Source organism: Balaenoptera ricei, chromosome 7 (assembly GCF_028023285.1).
Source record: "Balaenoptera ricei isolate mBalRic1 chromosome 7, mBalRic1.hap2, whole genome shotgun sequence".
NCBI lineage: Eukaryota > Metazoa > Chordata > Mammalia > Artiodactyla > Balaenopteridae > Balaenoptera > Balaenoptera ricei.
The window spans coordinates 102964456-102984230 of record NC_082645.1 but is presented as its reverse complement, the minus strand read 5'-3'; the positions used below and the strand labels follow the sequence as shown (position 1 = coordinate 102984230).

At 44.2% G+C, this 19775-nt stretch overlaps 1 protein-coding gene across 1 annotated transcript in view; it reads right to left on the bottom strand.

Moving 5' to 3' along the window:
* Positions 1-14755: 14755 nt before the first annotated feature.
* TTLL4 (tubulin tyrosine ligase like 4) overlaps positions 14756-19775 on the bottom strand; it is a 38300-nt gene continuing 33280 nt past the window's right edge. Inside the window, exons 12-19 of the mRNA XM_059928704.1 lie at positions 19564-19662; positions 19101-19235; positions 18549-18686; positions 17162-17264; positions 16325-16535; positions 16114-16184; positions 15624-15709; positions 14756-15287 (exon numbers count right to left, since the gene is read on the bottom strand). Of these exons, the coding sequence (XP_059784687.1) occupies positions 15029-15287; positions 15624-15709; positions 16114-16184; positions 16325-16535; positions 17162-17264; positions 18549-18686; positions 19101-19235; positions 19564-19662 (1102 nt within the window). The 3' untranslated portion in view covers positions 14756-15028. The remainder of the gene's footprint in view (positions 15288-15623; positions 15710-16113; positions 16185-16324; positions 16536-17161; positions 17265-18548; positions 18687-19100; positions 19236-19563; positions 19663-19775) is intronic.

Genomic DNA, 19775 nt, shown 5'->3' with positions numbered 1-19775 from the left:
AGTGCCATGTTTCTTCCTGGGCCTTGCTTCTTTTGATTGTGTGCCAGAAAATGTATTCATTAAGTTTCTAGTGGAACAAATTTGAAGTTTAGGATGATTTCATATTCCCTGTGGAAGATTTACTTTTATTTCTGACAGTTGCCTAAAGGCACCCACAATCCAAAATCACCATAATTCAGTTTTAGGGAATGAGATGCTTTGAAGCTGAACTGCAGTCCTTTAGAAGGCTAGTCTATTTCCAGTCCTTAATCCTTTTGGGTCCCAACCCAAAGTTTGGGTATAAGAGATTACGGACTCCAGCTATTCTTCACACAGCCCTGTGAGGCTAAACCACTCAACTTCTCAGCTTCCTTTTCTGAAAATGGGAAATGCTACTAATAGAAAAATGGTACCTAATGCCTAACTTACCTCTGGAGTTCTGTCTTCTCTTGGTTCTTGTCTGATAGTTCTTTATTACCTTGTTTGTTCTCTGATGCTGATTCCTTCAAGTAAATGCTGGTCATATTTTATTCAGCTTTTCAAGTTATCCTTTGAGAGAGGACTGAGTCAGGTATTAACAGAAGTGGAAATCCAATTTATGCTTTTACCTTTATTAATTATTTTTTCCCCTTCTGGGTTCATTGTCTTGATATATTATATTTTTAACTTTTTTTTTTTAATGACTGCTTAGTGAAATTTTATTTCCTAATGAATGGACTTAATGCTACACATTTTCACATCATACTATTTTGGCCATATCCAATAAGATTAAATACGCAATTTCTTTCACTGTCACTCATTTCCCAATAGTTTGTAATTTTCATTTTGATATTCTTTTTAATCTAAGTCATGTAGGAAAGTGTTTTTATTTACTTGTAAATAGTTGTAGTTTTGTTTTTTGTTTTGAAAGGGACCATTCTTTTGTTATTAACTTATAATGTTATTACATTGTGGTCAGAGTGTTAATGATCTGCTTTTTAGAATTACTAAAACATTTTTGATGGTCTAGTACTTGTTTATTTTTGCGAATATTCCATGTGTATTTTTGAAAAATATGTATTTTGTTTATTAACTTATTAATTTTGTTATTTAAACCTTCTGTAGCCTTACTTATTTTTGTCTACTTGATTTGTTAATATCTGAGAGACGCATGTTCAAGTATCCCCCAAATATTATGAATTTGTGGATGTGTCAATTTTTTTGTGTCTTACCAACAGCTTTGGTTTTATATTTTGAAGATCTGCTGTTAGGTTCATAAAGGTTCATGACTATTATATACTATATATTCTTGACTATTATATATTCTTATATAGCACCTTTTATAAATCTGAAATATTAAATTGCTTTGGATTTAGTTTGTTTGACTTTAATATTGTTACTCCTACTATCGTTATTCCTATGAATTTGTTTGATATATCTTTTATTCATCCCTCTTACTTTTCAGTCATTCTAGATTATTTTGATTTAGAAGTATCTTTCGTAAATACCATGTAGCTGGATTTTTTTCTTACCTAACAAGAGAATCTTTAAATAGCAAAAATTATTTTTATAACTTGAATGAAAGTTTAAAAATAAATAAATGAAATGAAATAAAAATTTTAAACATAATGAATGGTGGGACTTCCCTGGTGGCACAGTGGTTGGGAAGCCACCTGCCAATGCAGGGGACACGGGTTCGATCCCTGGTCTGGAAAGATCCCACATGTAGCGGAGCAACTAGGCCCGTGCGCCACAACTGCTGAGCCTGTGCTATAGAGACCGCAAGCCACAACTGCTGAAGTCCGCGCGCCTAGAGCCAGTGCTGCACTAGAGAGGCCACTGCAGTGAGAAGCCCGCACACCGCGGCAAGGAGTGGCCCCCACTCACTGCAGCTAGAGGGGGCCCGCGCGCAGCAGCGAAGACCCAGAGCAGCCAAAAATAAATAAATTTCTTAAAAAAAACATAATGAATGGTAATTCATGGAAGAGGAACTATAAATGGCTCTTTAGCCCATGCAAAAATGTTCAACTTTACTTGCAATGAAAGACAAATCAGAACTACATCAGAAACCATTTTTCACCTATAAGATTGACAAAGATCAAAAGTTTGATGCCACTATGTATTTGAGGGTATAGGGAAACAAACTCTCAGTCATGGTTTAAGGAAGTACAAATTGCTGCAGAGTTTTCAAAATTTAAAGTGCACTTACTTTTGAGCCAGCAGTTCTACTTGTAGGGATTTTTTTTCTGCGAATATACTTGCGCATTCGCAAAATCACAAATATACAAAGGTATTTATTACAGCATTGTTTGTACAGATAAAGAAAATATTGGAAACAACCTGAACCCATCAGTAGGGGATTAATGAAATAAATTATAGTAAATTCATGCATTGGAATCATTTGCAGCTTAAAAAAACAATGATACAGCTCTATGTGTACTGATATACAACAATTTCCAAGATATAAAATTAAAAAAGCAAGATGCGAAACAGTGGTATGGTAGGCTATGACAAAATTATGCCAGTGTTTGCACATGCATAGAATATCTCTGGAAGGATACACAAGAAACTTGTAATTGTAGTGGCCTCAGGGACAAAGGTGACAGGGACACAACTTCACAGCATGCTCTTTTGGCTCTTAGAATTGTGTAGTATGTACTTGTAATATGTCAGTTTTTTTTTAAGTGGCTTATTCAAAAGTCACATAGCAAAACATCTTCTTTTGACATTTCTGGAAACTTGTGTCTCAAAGTGATGTCTGGCTATCAGGTAACTTGGTCACTTGGGTCCTTACCAGGGCCAAAAAGTTTAGTAAAAGCAATAATAATGTATTAAAACAATTAAACCCGTACATACATATAGTACCTTATTTTTTCTTTCTTTTCTTTTTTCCCCTTTCTTTTCTATTTCAGGGGAAGGAGGTATCTAGAAAGAAGTATGTTGGGGAAAATGTATATTTGAAGATACCCATGAATTAAGTACAAGGACAAACAGTGTGCATAAAAAAATTGGTTTGAGGTTTGAGAGTAGGTTAAAAAACTGGTCTGATTCTTTCGTTTAATTAACTCATACATTTTTGTGATTTTGAAAATTAAAATAAACAAATAAAAACTTTCTAAGCCTCCTGAACACAGAGAATTTATGTTTACATTGCTTTCCAAGGAATTAAATTATACAGCAAAACAACCCCAAAGTAAAAATCACCCATAATCCCACCACTTATGTAAGGGAACAAGTTAAAAGACCTCTGCTTTGCTTCCCCAATTATATTCCTTCCAAATGAAGTACTGTTCATAATTTAGTGCATAATCTTCCAGACCTTGTTCTATATTTCTATAAACTTTTTTTCACCTGTAGTTGAAAAAAGCATGTTGAAATTTTAATGTGAATTCCCTTAAATATTATAAAGGCTTAGGGCTGTTTTTTAAAAAATATGCCTATTGACCATTTCTATTTCTTCTCTGAAGTCCTTAGTCATATCCTTTGATCTTTTTTTATTGGATTTTCTGTCTTTTCTTATTAGTTTGTTGGTGTTCTTTTTCTACTTAGGGAGATTAACAGATTAACCTCTGTTACATATATTACAAGTATTTTCTCCTGGTTGTCTGTTCTTTATATCCTGGCTATTATTTAGGGTATCTTTTGTTTATTTCTGTGTAGTCCAATCTGGCACTTTTTTTCTTTTTATGATTTCCGGGTTTCATATCTTTTTGAGACTACCCCAAAATTATTAGGGGAAAAAAATCCTCCTATGTTTTATCTTATATGTGATAGTTTCATTTTTCTACCTGCTACCATTTTTTTCACAGTGAGCAATTCAATCTATCTGGAATTAATTTTTGGTTTTGGTGTGACCTAGGGTCTTATTATCTAATTATTCCCACATCATTTAATTAAATAATAACTAATTATTCCAACATTATTTATTAAATAATAGCTCAGGAGTTTGCTGGATGTCCCCCATCTTCTATCTGGGAGCAACATTCTTTAAGTTACAGGACTTAGTGGAAAATTTGATCCTCCATTTCACTCCAGAACATTCCTTTGGTGCCATGTGGCTTTCAGGAGCTGCCTCTGGATCATCCTCTGATACTGCAATGACCACCAGTCCCCCCAAGGGCGACACTCCATCTTCACAGGAAGCCAGGAAAAGATGGGATGAACACACCTTTCTACCTCATGCCTCTTTAGTGTTCATAAGACCAGACAGCACTTGTTCCTTTAGCAAAGAGTTAGGACATTTCCAGAGAGAAATCACTGTGAAGAGAATCAAACATGTTAAATCTCACTTCTCCTTCAAGTTGCACAAAGGTAGGCAGCTGGTAGCCCAGACCTTCCAGACCTTGTGCTTCAGATGCTTCTCCAATAGCTTTCTAACTGGGTTCTCCAACACTTTGGTTTGTTCATTGTCCCTCTTGCATTCTCTTCTTCAAGTCTCAAAGTGGAGAAACGCTACCTTCCCTTCCTCAGGAAAACCCTAATTCTTCCCCCAAGAGGCCTGGGTTCTTTTCTTCAAATAAACTTCTGAGTCTTAGTTTGGTAGTCTCATCCAACCCTGAGTTTCATCCATGGTCCCACAGGTGCAGAGGAGATGGGCACCCAGCTTCTGGGAGATGGTAAAGGAAGAACGTCCAGTTCCTGTTTTATTTACAATCTTCCCACCCACAAGCATGGCAGCAGGGTTGCTGGTATGGTTCCTCTACTGGTTGATCTGTAAAAGTAAGCATCTCATCCTAGGTAAATTACTTTTCTTTCCCTTAAAGACTATGCAGTCTAAACCCCTATCAAAGCAAGGATATTTCCTCTCAAAATTAACAGAATCAGTGAGTAAACATTATTTTGCTGAAGAACAAAGGACTCAGTTTCTCTCCTGCTTTTCTTGAGGTCTGGGAGAGCTTCTGGCATCACAGAAGCTTTATAGCTCTTAATGGCTGTGCTCTGTGATACCCAGGAAAAAGCACCTGCCTTAGTTAAACTCTTCAAGTCAACATTGTCCTCTGATTTGGGATGGAATGGCACGGCCAATTCTTCCACACGATGCTTCCCCAGAAGTTTGAAATACCACATACATTTTTCCCTTCAATTCTAGTATGTATTTCGATCTATTTTTATACTCTCCTTCCCAGAGATCAAAAACTCTAATAGTTTTAAGCCTATAGTTTTAAGACCAGGCCAGAGACCAGAATGGGGGAGTGGTGGGAATTGGGGTAAGCTACCACCCAGCTCCAGCCAATTGTTGCCATGTGAGAATGTAGGCCTGATGTGACTAGAGGTTTGAATTCTAGAAGAATTTTTATGAGAAAACATCTGGCAGCCTTAAAAAACAAATTAATCAGCCCAAACAAAATCTGTGTGTGCCGGTTTTCACCCTCTGCTTTATTATGACCCATTTTTCTCTCTGCCTATCCTTGTGCCAGTGCAATCCTGTTTGAAATAATGCTTATATGGGTTGAACTGTCTACCCCCCAAATTTATGTGTTGAAGTCCCAACCCCCAGCATCTCAGAATGTGACTATATTTGGAGATAAGACCTTTAAAGAGGTAATTAAGGTAAAATGAAGTTGAGTGGGCCCTTAATCAATATGGCCAGCATCCTTATAAGAAGAGGAGTTTGGACACAGATACACACAGTATCGAAGACCAAGTGAAGACACCTGAGGAGGATGTCTTCATGCCAAGGAGAGAGATCTTTGAAGAAACCAACCCTGCTGAAACCTCAGCTGGCTCTCAGACTTCCAGCTTCCAGAACTGTGAGAAAATAAATTTCTGCTGTTTAAGTTACTCAGTCTGTGGCAATTTGTCTGCTTTTCTTGAGTCTGTGGCAGCCCTAAAAAACTAATACACCACCTCTTTATAAAAAGACCTCCTGGGCTTCCCTGGTGGCGCAGTGGTTAAGAATCCACCTGCCAATGCAGGGGACACGGGTTTGAGCCCTGGTCTGGGAAGATCCCACATGTCACGGAGCAACTAAGCCTGTGTGCCACTACTACTGAGCCTGTGCTCTAGAGCCTGCGAGCCACAACTGCTGAGCTTGCGTGCCACAGCTAATGAAGCCCATGTGCCTAGAGCCCATGCTCCGCAACAAGAGAAGCCAACGCAATGAGAAGCCTGCGCACCACAACAAAGAGTAGCCCCCGCTCGCTGCAACTAGAGAAAGCCTGCACGCAGCAACAAAGACCCAATGCAGCCAAAAATAAATAAAATAAATAAATTTAAAAAAATAAAAAGACCTCCTACTCAGAGCAACTTATTTGAATATCACAGTCTCCCTGAATAGAGGTCATTATTCTTCTCCTCCAGATAAGAAAAATATAGTTCAGGGACGTAAAGAACAGTAAGTGGCAGAGCCAGACTTAAGACCCAGGGCTTTGCGTACTGAGTTTAATGTTCTTTCCACTAGATTTGAGGTGAGAGGGGAAGGACTAGGTAGTATGAATATTTCTACCGCAGAAATGGGAAATCAAGAGGAGCCCACTATCACCCTGATAACCATATGCTGGGTGATGGTCCATAAGAAGGTAGAACCACTTGCCTGGCCCTGCATGATGGCATCTTCCTGAAGCAAACAGTACTCTTCAGCTGTAGTGACTTGCAGGGGTGGTAGCTCACTGTTATCCCATCCAGGGCTTCCATGCTGAAGTCTCTAGAAACAACATCAAGGTTATGAGCTGGCCTTCTGAGTCTGGAAGACTTTTGTTTGGAATTCCATTTTGTATCGGAAAGTTATTGTTAGTAAATTTAGGGATATCCGCTGCTGTATAATAAAGAATTTGTCTGGTCTTTGTCCCAGGTTCCTGAGATAGAGCTTCTAACTGTTGGAATTTTGTGAGTGATAGGAATGTCTTTGTTATTCAGGGTCGATCTTTAGATAGTTTCAGGATGGGAGCTGGTCATGCTGGAAAGATTGCTCACATAATTATAGGGTTGGGACTTTGAGCCAGGTGATACCAGCTCAACCTCTGGGAAGGGGACGGAGGCCAGAGACTGAGTTCAGTCACAACGCCACTGATTCTATCAATCCTGCCTATGTAATGAAACCCCAATAAAAACTCTGGACACCAAAGCTCAGTTGAGCTTCCTTGTTGGTGCTGGGAGGGTGATACATCCTGATTCCATAGGAGAGGACATGGACGTTCCATGTTCAAGACCTTTCTAGAGCTCATCGTATAGGTCTCTTCTTTTGGCTGGTCCTGATTCATAAGCATAATAATAAAACTGTAATTGTAAGTATAGAGCTTTCCTGAGTTCTGTGAATCATTCTAGTGAATTATCAAACCTCAGGGGGTTGCAGGAACATGTGAATTTGTAGCCAGTTGGTGAAAACTACAGGTAGCCTAGGGACCCCCAGACTTGTGGCTGGCATCTGAAGTGAAGGCAGTCTAGCTGGGGACTATGCCTTTAAACTGTAGTCTGCACTAACTCCAGGTTTAGTGTCAGAATTGCAGTATTGCACCTGCCCTTTCCTTTCCTTGTGGTTGGTTCTAATTTTGAGGGATTACATTGTGCCTAACACATGTGACGGCCCCAAACTGGTCCTCAGCTACTATTAGCCTATGCTGCCATTAACTGAAACATCTTCATTTCTACCTGGCTTCACTCACTACCCCTATTCCTGACCAAAAGTCTCTCAAATCCATCTCTCTCTCTCTCTCTCTCTCTTTCTCACTCTCTCTCTTTCCTACTTTCCCACTTCCACAGCCTTTATGGGCCCCTGGGAGCATGTGGCTCTTTCTGAAGGAGAACTTGGAGGTCATCTCAGGCCTATCTGCCTACATGTCTCAGATGTCCTCATACCTGGCATGAGGAAACCTCTGGGACTTCCCTTACAGGAAGCAGGTACAGGTCTTTTTTGTTCTCAGATTCTCAGTCATTGGCAGAGAAGTGCAGGACACAGGCCCCTATATCAGGGACACACATCAGCCTAGAAGAAGGAGGAGGAGGAGGAAGAGAAGAAGGGGAATGGAGAAGGAAGAAGAATTAACATTTGAGGACTCGCTATGTATCAGGCACTGTTCTGACCACTTTTCTAATATTAATTCATTTGATTCCTGCATCAACTCTAAGAGTTAATAATGCTATTATCCTAATATTTTACAAAACAGTGGGGCAGAGATTTAAAATAATTTTCTCAAGTCATACAGCTAGTAAAGTCAGAGCCAGAATTCAGGAACCGGGGTCCCAGTGATTATGAATGAGCTGTACTGCCTTCTTTTCCATAGACCTCAGCATCACTGCCTTCCCTTCTACCAGCTAAGGTAACTCTTCTGCCCTCAGAGAAGAAAATCCTGGCTCCCAGTAATCAAATATTTTGTTTTAAGTATTTCAGCATTTGTCTGAAGTTCAACTTTCGCAAAGCAAATAACTATTTTGTTCTCTGCTGTGTCAGTCTTTCCCTAAAGGGAATGAGATGAAACGCTCCAACCACTGCTTCCTTAATGTGGGAGGGCCACTCGATTACAAGGGAGCAGCTGGGGTTGTTGCTATAATCTGACACTTGAATGAGGCTCCCTATCCTGAAACAAAAGAATTTATTGTAACAAGAGGCAGAATGATTCAGTGAAAAGAGCATGAGTTTTATTAAAATGCTCATAATGTTTCATTAAGAAACAAAAACAAATTACAGAACCCTTTCAACAGTTGGTTCTCTCTCTCTCACACACACACACAATTGGAAATATACACACCAAATTTAATAATAATTTAATTTTTTAATATAAATTTATTTATTTTTGGCTGCATTGGGTCTTCGTTGCTGCGCACGGGCTTTCCCTAGTTGCCGCGAGTGGGGGCTACTCTTCGTTGCATCACCCTAATCTCTGCCCTCATATTCACATGGCATATTCCCTGTGTGCATATCTGTGTCCAAATTTCCCCTTTTCATCAGGATACCAGTCATATTGGAATAGGGGCCCACCCTACTCCAGTATGACCTCATCTTAAGTAGTTATATCTGCAATGACCCTATTGCCTAATAAGGTCACAATATGATCAGTACTTCAGCCTACGTATTTGGGGGCACACAATTCACCCCGTCACTAGCATATTCCTAGGAGTGGAGTTCCCAGGTCAGATGAGCTACTGATAATACTGTGATAATGACATTATCAGTCTTAGTATGCAGCTCTCTGCAATAATTACGATATACATGGTATATTTAGAATTTGCATTTTCCTGATGGCTAATGTGGGACACTGTTTTTTCCAAAGGTAGCTGCAACAATTTTTTTCTTTTTTTTTTTGGCTGTGTTGGGTCTTTGTTGCTGCGCCCGGGGTTTCTCTAGTTGCGGCGAGCGGGGGCTACTGTTCGTTGTGGTGTGCGGGCTTCCCACTGCGGTGGCTTTTCCTGTTGCGGAGCATGGGCTCTACACGCATGCGCTTCAGTAGTTGTGGCTCGCGGGCTCAGTAGTTGTGGTGCACGGGCTTAGTTGCTCCGTGGCATGTGGGAACTTCCTGGACCAGGGCTCAAACCCGTGTCCCTTGCATTGGCAGGCGGATTCTTAAATCTTGACTGCCTTTTAAATTTTAACTATTCTAGGGTCTTCCCTGGTGGTGTAGTGGATAAGACTCTGTGCTCCCAATGCAGGGGGTCCGGGTTCTGTCCCTGGTCAGGGAACGAGATCCCACATGCCTGCCGCAACTACGTTTGCATGCCACAACTCAGGAGCCCTGGAGCCACAACTAAGCAGCTGGTGAGCCACACCTAAGGAGCCCATGTGCTGCAACTAAGGAGGCTGCAAGCTGCAACTAAGGAGCCCGCCTGCTGCAATTAAGACCTCATGCAACCAAATAAATATTTTTTAAAAATAAAAATACATAAATTTTAACTATTCTAGTGTCATCTCATTGTGCTTTTAATATGCGTATGCATCATGAAATGGTATCTCCTTGGCCTTTTTAAAGTCAGCTTTATTTCCTTATAAGAAAATTCATCCATCTTAAGTATATAATTCAATGAGTTTCAACAAACATGGTCGTATAGCCACCATCATGATCAAGGTATAGAATATTTCCAACGTGCCCCTCAACTGTCCCTCCCCTCTGTCATCTATAGTCCTTAGCAACCACTAATAAGCTTTCTGTCCCTAGTTTGCCTTTTTTAGAATGTTATATAAATGGAATCATAAAGTATGTAGTCTTTTGTCTCTGGCTTCTTTCACTCAGCATAATGCTCTTGAGATTCATCCATGTTGTTGCACGCGTCAGTTTATTCCTTTTTTTTACCTAAGTAGTATTGAACAGATATATCACAATTTGTTTATTCATTCACTAGTTGTTGGCTATTTGGGTTGTTTCCAGGGTTTTGCTATTATGAATAAAACTGCTGTGAACATTTGCAAGCAGGAGTGAATTGCTGGGTCGTATGTTGAGTGTATTTCACTTCATAAGAACCTACTGAGCTATTTTCCAATGTACCGTTTTGCATTCCCACCAGCAATGTATGTGTTCCAGCTGCTCCATGTTTGCAGACACTTGGTATTTTCAGCCTCTTTCATCTGAGCCATTCTGCTGTGTAAGTGGTGTCTCCTTGCAGTTTTTCTTTTCTTTTTCTTTTTTTCCAAACGATTATGTTGAGGGCTGACTTTCAATAGCTTGCAGTGAGGGAGCTGTTCAACTACACACAACTCTGACCTAGAAGCAGGTTGTCTATGAATGGTTTAACACCAGATTCCCCAGGAATGTGCCTTGCGTGACATGCAAGGAGGCAGCCCCCCTTTCTCTGAACTAGAGGCTCTCGGCTCAGGCCCCCGCCCTGCGTGTGCTATGGGCCTCACGGGGGAGAGAGGGAAGCACTTGGCCGCCTGCCTGAAGTAGGGACAGCGGGACCAGCCAAGGAGGCTTAGCCATGACTGCCCTGTGGTTCTGCCTTGCTGGGATTGTTATTTAGAGGTTCGGTCATAATCCCACAGTTGGTAGCTTTTCCCCGTTGGCTCCTCAGCCTGTGTCATTATAGTCTTAACCGCACTTCTCTGACAAGTAATGTTAAGGGCTTCAATTTTTCTAAATGAATTATCTTGATTAAATCACCAGTTTGCCATCCCATGTTTATCACAGTTTTGTAAGAGCAACATGCTACTATAATAGTATCACAGTACCATTATAATAGTAACATGCTGTGTTACACAGTATGTTAGTTACTTTATGAAAATGGTTTTGGTGGTGTTAACTGTTTATTTTTTTTAAATCTGCATTATATATGTATCAGGCACTTTACTAGGTGCTTTATGTATATTCTGCCCCCCACCCCCTTTAACCCTCATAACTACCCTACAAGGTAAGCTCTGGTCTCCTCACTTTACTAGTTGAAATTTAGAGATTATTCTCTTTTCAAAATTGTGTTGGATTTCCCCATGACAGTCTATAGCATTCCATGTGTCTCAGTCCATTATAATAATTAAGGCACAAATGGGTTTTAGAAAACACCCACCTTGCTATTGATCCCTCTCATATTCTTTCACCTATGAGAAATCTGCCAAGAGCAACATAAAGGCTGCTTGCAGCTCTCAATGCTCCAAAGCTGATGAACAGTCAAGTCAAATGAGCCTGACATTAACAAGGGTGCAAACTGCTACAGGGAGATCTAAATGACCGAGTGTTGTTTGAGAGGCTGGATTAGACTCTCAAGTGGCATGAAATGGAGCTCCCTCAACTACACACCTCTGAAAACCATCAGTGTTTCAAAGCAGTTGGGGAATCCACGCCGTAAACAGAGCTTAGTCTTAGGACAAATCCAGAGGAAGCCAGGAGAGGAGGTCCCCCGGCTGCCTTTGGTGACTACCTTATTTGGGTAACTAATTCAGCTGTGGAAGGAAGTGGAGAAGACTGTGCACCTGGATTATCAACCTCCTGCACTGGCCCACTGTTGGATGGTCCCAGAGGGCAATAAGGTGTGTCCTTTCGATAGGGTCACAGGAGGCACAATCACCCTCAACTAAATAGCCTCAAATCATAAGAATGTACCTGTAACGACAAGCGTCCCTCGGCACAGCTGTTATGTTGGTGCATGTTCTTTGGCTCCAGTTCAAGGTCTCTATTTTCTGTGCCCTGCTCCTCCCCTCTCCAGCCCCCAGGCATACGTTGCTCCCTTACGCTCCCTTTCTTATCAAAGCTTCTCTCTGAATAGGACTGAATAAGCCCAATTCACATACTTTTAATTTGCACTCTGTCTGTGAAATATTTAACTAAAGAAATAAATCCCCAACAAAGTGTGAAACAGTAGAATGAATAATGGTGATAGGGTGAAGGTAGGGGTGATGAGGTATCACCCAGGCCAAACCCTGTTCTGGCCTTCTTCACTTCTAAAATGTCTCTATAGCTGCCTCATTCCTTAGTGGAAAGGGTTTTACATTTCTTGCCTGCCTTTCCCTAACCAAGGAACAGGGCTTGGATAGCAAATGGAGAAAGGAGTAACCATGCATTAAGTCCTATGTCCTAAGTGTTTTTACTATGTTTTGCTTAATTTTCACAACCTTACAATGTAGGTATTAAATTCGTATTATTTAAAAACTTTGAAAAGTTAGATGACATGCCCAAGGCTACACAAAGGAACTGAGATTTGAGCCCTAGGTCAGACTCCAAGGTTCACGCTCTTTTCTTATCCCCATGCCACCTCGCCATTAAGTATTCATTCTAAGTTCCTTAGTGTCTGATCAAGCTTGAGTGAATTTGAAGTAAACAGAAATGATAACCACTCTCCTTCCCCCTCCCCCCCGCCCCCACCCCACCCCCAAATCCTTACTCCAGTGCTTCAGAAATACCCTGTACACTGCGTTCCTTGACTCAGGAGCACTTGCTCCCCTTTCTCCAAACAGGGACTGGGTACATTATCAAGTTAGGAAAAAACTGACATGTTCTGACAAACATCTACTCTACTATACCCTCAAATTTAAACTTTCCCAAAAATCTCATTACTTCCTCCAAATTCCTTATTTAGCTGAATACCTTATACTGTGGGTATGCAGTGCTAAGTATGTATGCTGAATTCTTAATAAGCAAGATTTCATTTTCTTCCAAGGCTGAAAGGGAAGTATGACACATTAGCCTCATTCCTTTCTCCAACCCAGCAACACACACACACCCACCAGATACTCAAAGGTGATGAAAACTTTAAAAGTATAAACATGTTTTAAGCTACTAAGAACACTCTACTTCCATCACTCATTTAATTTCCCCACAGCCCACTCCCCCGCTTCCCATCATGCTGCAGAGCCGGTCCCTTCTCCAGTTACGGGGATGGGAATGGTTGTGCCGTCCATCTGGGGATTCTCGGAAGGCAAAGTATTGAAGCTGGTTTCCAGGGAGTGGCACAGCTCAGTCAGGCCTCCACACCTAAGCCTTTGCACCAGAGGATGAGCCACAACAAAACTGCTTAAGCAGGTGGCTAATTTTCCTAGGAAGGCTGCTTCCTGCCCTCGTCACAAGGTTTGACATTTGCACTAGAACACTGCACCCACTCTTGCAGGACGAGAGGGAGTTGGCTTCAAGTCTATCAGAAGAGATTTAACAGGACTGTCAAGGACCTCTCCTGCGGACCTGACTTTGAAGTCCTTACCACTGCACAGCAGTGACCCAGGATTTTGCCATCAAGCTTTCTTCACAACTGTCAACATGGCCTTCACACATCAACTGTGTGGCCTTGAACGCAGTCAGGCCTCTCAGTGATTTTTCCAGGGCTCCCTCCCAACTCACCACAGAACTCCTGGAGCCACGAAGCAGGATATCTCTCCCAAGCTCAGGAATGAAGGCAGAGAAAGCCTGGGGTCAGACCGTGAGCAGAGCATCCTGCCTGATGTGCCAAAGGGAAAACCTGGGTAACTGAGTCAAGGGGCCAGTTGGCTTCTTGTTGGGACTCGCTGATAGAAAAATGAAATGAAGTAAAGGGATTGTAGGGCTGGGGAGGGGGCGAGCAGCAACCAGAAGTGCCCGGTTAAGGAGGAGCATGGTTCAAGTGAAAACAACCTTTCTGATCCAAACCCTCCCACCTTGGCTTCCCCCTGGGCCCAGGAGAGAGAGAGGTAGAGCTTCTGGTTAGGTGTTTGTGTCCTGTGAGACCTCCATACGTACAGTTCACGTGGTCAACATTTACTGAGTACAAGGTTTAGTCAGGAGCCTGACTGGAAGCCCATCCTACGACGGTGGCTGCTCCTGAAACCCGCCCTCCAGGCCACCAGAGTCTGCATGCCCTAGCGACCTGTGAGCCAGACCCCGAACACCAGAGAGAGTGAAGGGGGAACCACAGCTCCTTCCACCCTCCCCTTGGATTGCGTCCTTTGATATATGGACCCAGACAGGCAACAGCAAGTGGGATTATCTGGGCTCCTTTACTGCAGCCATGGGAAATTCACAAAGTTCATAAAACCTCTCACCTCACAGGGAGACAAGAGCTGAAGGGGTAACATCCATGAGAGAGAAGTCTAGAAGGTTGAACAAGTAGTGACGTGAGGTCAGAAAAGGAAGACCTAGGGCTACTGGCTGGGTGGGTGTATGAAAGGAGAAATGGTCTGGAGGTGGGGATGCCCCCAAGACTAGGACGATAGGAAATGGGTTCAGCATGTCATGGCCTCTGCCTGCTTGTCTACTGAGGAGGTCTGAAGGCTTCTGAAAGTGACTCCTCAGGACAGGGGGTTGGGGAGGCGGGAGGGTGAGACCTGAGGAAATAAGGACCCTCAGAGGAACCTCCTCAATTACATAGAGAGCAAGGGACTTCAGGCCCGAATATGTTCAGTATGTTTTCTCCTCTTGAGCCGTAACGCAGTCACCGCACCAAGGCCTAAAACAAACCACACATGGTTCTCTAAAGGTAGAAACCAAACCCTGCTTTATAAGGCTGAGTGGCCATCATTGGCTTCTCCGCTGAGATACGAGGTGCCAGCCAGTGAACCTTCCTCACCTCGTCCCCCTCCCCACCACCCCTCCAGCCCGCCAGACACCTCCCTCTACAACTCAACCACTTCAAAAAATACTCGGAGGAGGGGCGAGGTGGAGGGGTGGGAGCTCAGGCTGGCCGGCCGGCCGGTTCCCATGAGGTAGCTAATGCTGGTGCACCTGGGCAGGGGCTAGTGGAGAGAGGCCCGTCACAGACTCACAGCAGCCAGGAGGGAGTCACCAGCTGACTGGGAGGTGGGGGAGGCAGAAAGCCTCGAAGTCTGACCAGAGTACTTGATCAAGGGTAACGTCTGTGTGGAGAGGCTGGGCTCTTTGCTGGTGTCCTCACTGTCCTTTGAGGAACTGGGTTTCCTGGGGAAAGGGGAAAGGCCAGCTTGGGTCTTCGTGGGCTTGGGCATGGTCCCATCTTCAGAGAGTGGTATGCTTCCCTTGGAGGAGCCATGTTTTCTGAAGGGAACAGAGGGAGGAAGAAATGGCTGAGACATTGTGTAGCTGAGACTTTAACCCACGATCTGCTACCTTCAGAGTCCAGAGCAGGCATTCACCGTATTCATTTCAGTATGGCTGCAAGTGGCTGCCTTTGCGGATAAGTCTGTGCCCCAGCTCAGCTTTGCTGGGCACACCAAGAGCCACCAGGAAGAAGGTACCGTGGCTGCATATTCTTATACTCCCACCAACCCCCAACTGGAGAACGCTGATCTCATCATACTCTGGGAAGAGAGGGAGGAAGAAAACTCCCCGAATTCACACTCAACGCCCTTCCCTTGCCCAGGCAGCACTCACCCCAGCTTGCCAGTCTCCGATTTGGAGAAATCATTGAGTGTCGCATCACCCTTTGGGACAGTCAGAATTGATGTCGGGAGAGTCCACTAAAAGCAAAGGAAGCAATGAGGCCAAAGGGCGAGGTAGAGGTCAGGGGAGAGTGTCTGGGTCTTAGGACTCTTTCCCAGCTCTACCTCTGAGTGATCAAAGGGCTCTTCCTTTCCCTACCCTGCAGGAATGGGCCCATATGGGGAGAAATCTTGGTCCTCTCTTGATTCAGATAAGAAGTTGAGGCTACAAAGCACCTGATCCTTGAAAGAAAGGCATCCAGGGAATCCTGGAGGCAATTATTCCCTTGAAAGGGAAGGGTCCTGAGACACAGAGACCTGCAGAACCTTGGGAAGAAGTGAGAGGGTCTGGACCTACACCCAACCCATGCTGCACTCTTAAGGTGCAAGAGGGAGGGGCCTGAGGTAGGACTGTCCCCCTTCACCCCAGTGGCACTACTCACCACTGGAGCAGAATCAGAGATGGCTCCTGTGTGGAACCCTTTGTAGCACCAACTCCGAAGCAGATCTACTCCTAGGACAAGATTAACAAGGGTGGGACTTAAGAGGGTGGAATCAACTGGCCTATTCTTCTTGCCACAGAGGCTCACTTCTTGGTCTATTGGGATTTAATCTCTCATTAAACATGGCATGTGGGCAGGGAGGACACATCACCTTTGAGCTTGTTGCCATGGTACTTCTGCTCCCACTGGGTGGTGAGAATGTTGAAATATCGTGGCTGCTCAAAAAAGCGGAGATAGCGAGAAGAGATTCGAGAAGGAAAAATTCGTTCAAATTGACCACGGCGAGAAAACTCATCCTCCATCTCAACCAGAACCCGAACATCATCTGGCGTCAGGACATCCAGCACAGATGAATAGAAGTCCTGTGGCCCAAGGAACAGGGGGGAAAAGGGTATGACAAAGAGTGTAAGCCAGAGGTAGAGAATCAAAAAGCTGGGGGATGGGGAGTACAGCTCTGGGGTCCTAAGGCTCCAGGACCAAAGGACCACCAAGGCAGTCTGGTGGGCACACTCTGGACCTCATCTATTCCCAAGTATGCTGAGCTTATTCGGGGGATGAAGAGACTCTTGGCGGGGGTGAGGGGAGACAGGGGGCACAGAGGTTAAGTGATTTATTGGATGAAGTCAAGATCAGAACCCAGATTTGGCCACAGCCTTGTGTCTGCCACACTTCCATCTGATTCCCTCATCTGCTCTGAGAAAGTCAAGCCTTCCAGGAGCTCAGTGCCCCTCAGGGAAAGAAACCCAAAGGGTCTATAGCTCTATAAGAAGGGTGGGCTGGTACAGCACTTTGCTAAGAGCAGTGGTTGTTGAACATGTGATAAGGGTCATCAACTCTCTCCGGAATGACATACATTCCAACAAATCCCTGCACACCAGGGGATGTAGGAAATCCTGCCCTAGAGGGAAGAAAAACTGCTTGCCTTGGGGCTCCACAGGTTTGACCAGGGAAGCTTTCTGCTAGCACTGGTGTGAAGGCAATTTCCTACCTGATCAGGAATTTTCTGGGTCAGGTAATAGGCTTTCTTCATCTTCTGTGCAGTGAAGTACTCCGGGGCCATTCGACATCTGTCCCTGGGGGAGCTGGGCAGGCTAAGGCAGAGGGTGGAAAGGGGGCAAAGGGTAAGGTCAACAGCTTCACATCCTGAGGACATGTAGAGAGAGGGTCCAGCCCAGGAAGACACCCTTCTCAAGAGAAGACAAAGAAGGATGGACAGAAGTTCGTTACGTGAGTAAATCAGACTGCAATGCACTGCATTCCAGTAGCCTGAGACTCAAAGATGAAGCACCATGTAAGAACTAAAAGAGTACAAAGCACCCTCTTTAAGTTGTACTTAAATGATAAAAAAGGAGGACCATGGAACAATCACTGTATATATTTCAGTTTAGTTTAATTTAGTGAATACTTACTATAATAAATATCCAGCTTGGCCCTACTGGCTATGTGATCCTGGACAAATTCCCTGACCTCCCTGCACCTCAGTTTCATCACCCACATTATAACAATTACTGCTGAGAGAGACACAAAGATGGCCTCCAAGAAGCTCACAGGATTGCATGTGTCAAATGACAAATAACTGTAGCACAGAGCCAAATATAAGTCTACAAGGTATAGTGGGGAAAGCAAATTTTGTTACCAAAAATTTGAGCTCCCTTTCCTCAAGAGTGGTTCTGAGTGCTTTGGGGGTGTGGAGGAGAGAGCCCACATTGAGCCGGTTTCATGAAGATGCTGCCTTCAGCTAGGCTTTGATGGATGGGTGAGGTTGAAACAGGGAGGTCTTGATGAGTGGAAGGAGGAAGAAATCCCATGAGCAGAGGAGGGGACACCATAGGGGAACAATGAGAAGCAGTGAACATTTCAGAGAGGAGACTAGACTAACTGATACTTAAGGATTCTTCCAACCTTAAGGTTCTATGGGCGATCCAGTTTGTCAGAGCACAGGAGCTGGGAAGAGGAATTAAGGGAGGTGTGCCTGGGAAAAAGAGGTTGAGGCCTTGAATGTCTGCTTGAGGAATTTTTTTTTTTTGGCTGTGCCGCGCGGCTGGTGGGATCGTAGTTCCCCGACCAGGGACTGAACCCAGGCCCTCAGCAGTGAAAGCGTGGAGTCTTAACCACTAGACCGCCAGGGAATCCCCTGCTTGAGGAATTTAAAGCTGATCCCCCAGGCTCTGTGGGGATTCCTGGGCAGGGGAGCAATTAAGCAAACAGGCTTTTAGGGGCACTGACATGGCAGTGGTGTGTGAGTAGATTGCAGGGGCAGACCCAGCAGCAAGGGAGACCAAGCAGGAGGGAGCGCACAGACACCATCCCTTCCCAGAGTCTCTATGGGGCTGCTCATGCTGCCAGCCAAGCTGCAGACAAGCAAGGAGGCTGACCTGGTGGTGGAGCTGGTGGAGCTACTGGAGCTGGAAGCGATATCCTCTGCGCTGGGCAGAACAAAGCCCGCCAGGTTCAGAAGGTCACGGATCATCTGGCCTTTGATGCTGATGTCCAGTGGAGAGTTGGAGTGGAGGCTTCAGGGACAGGATCCAAAGAGTGGTAAAAGCAGATGCCAAAACTGTTTCCAGTCACAAGTCCCAGTCAAGGCCAGCCCGATTTACATCCAAACTCATGAGCACCATCACGGGGGTCTTCTTGCCCCACGGATAGTGAATAACCTCACACAGGGTGGTTCCTGCCTATGACCTTGCTAGGGAAAAGCATGCAGTAGGCATCAAGTTTAAAAGAGTAACTTTTAACAATCTGTCTCCAATGTCAGAGAACCTTGAGATAATGGCAAAGAATAAGGGAATGCGTAAACAGACCATGAAGGGAAAACACATATTCTAGTGAAGGAAAGGTTTTCCCAAAGTCAGCAAGACCGGAGCAGAAACAGGATCATGAGGACACAGAAAGGCCTCTACTGTGAGTGCCCTGAGAATACCTACCTTGGGGAGATGTTGACTTCCAGGACCCAGGGCTTGAGGTTCTCATCCAGCATGATGTCGAAACCGAAGAGCTCGTGGCAGCTGTAGGGCCGCCGCACGTACATCTTCAGCAGGCTGGTCACATAGGGTTCTGACCTGGTCATAGGGAGGAGAAAGTATTCAGCTCAGCTCCTCGCAAAGGCTCTACCTAGAGCTGCCCTGCCAATGGAGTGGCTCAGAGATGGGAGAGCAGAAGCAACCCAGGAAAAGAAGCTCTCAAGAGATGTCTGTGATCTGGAGCCAGCTTCTGGGGATGAAGTTCAGCAGAAGAGCAGAATTTAAGTCTATCCATTCCTTCCTAAACCCTGTTCTCAGAAATGGAAACACAGCATGGTCAAAAGTCTGGAGCACAGCAGGGTGGAGGCCCACAAGAAAAGGGGGGTTGAGTGGCAGGCCCCACGCCCAGGGTGGCAGTGTGACTCACGAGATGATCGTTTTGACAACAACGTCCTTTATCTTCTCCCAGATGGCATCACTGTTGACTCCCTTCTGGCTCAGGTAGCTCCATAAAGCCTTCAGTGCCCTGTAAGGCAGGAGAGGAGGAGGGAGAATTTAGGGTTGTATTCTATGAATGAGCGATGAAGAAAAGAGAAAGAAAAAGGAATGAGAGGCCCAAAGGTATCTTCTTCATGTATC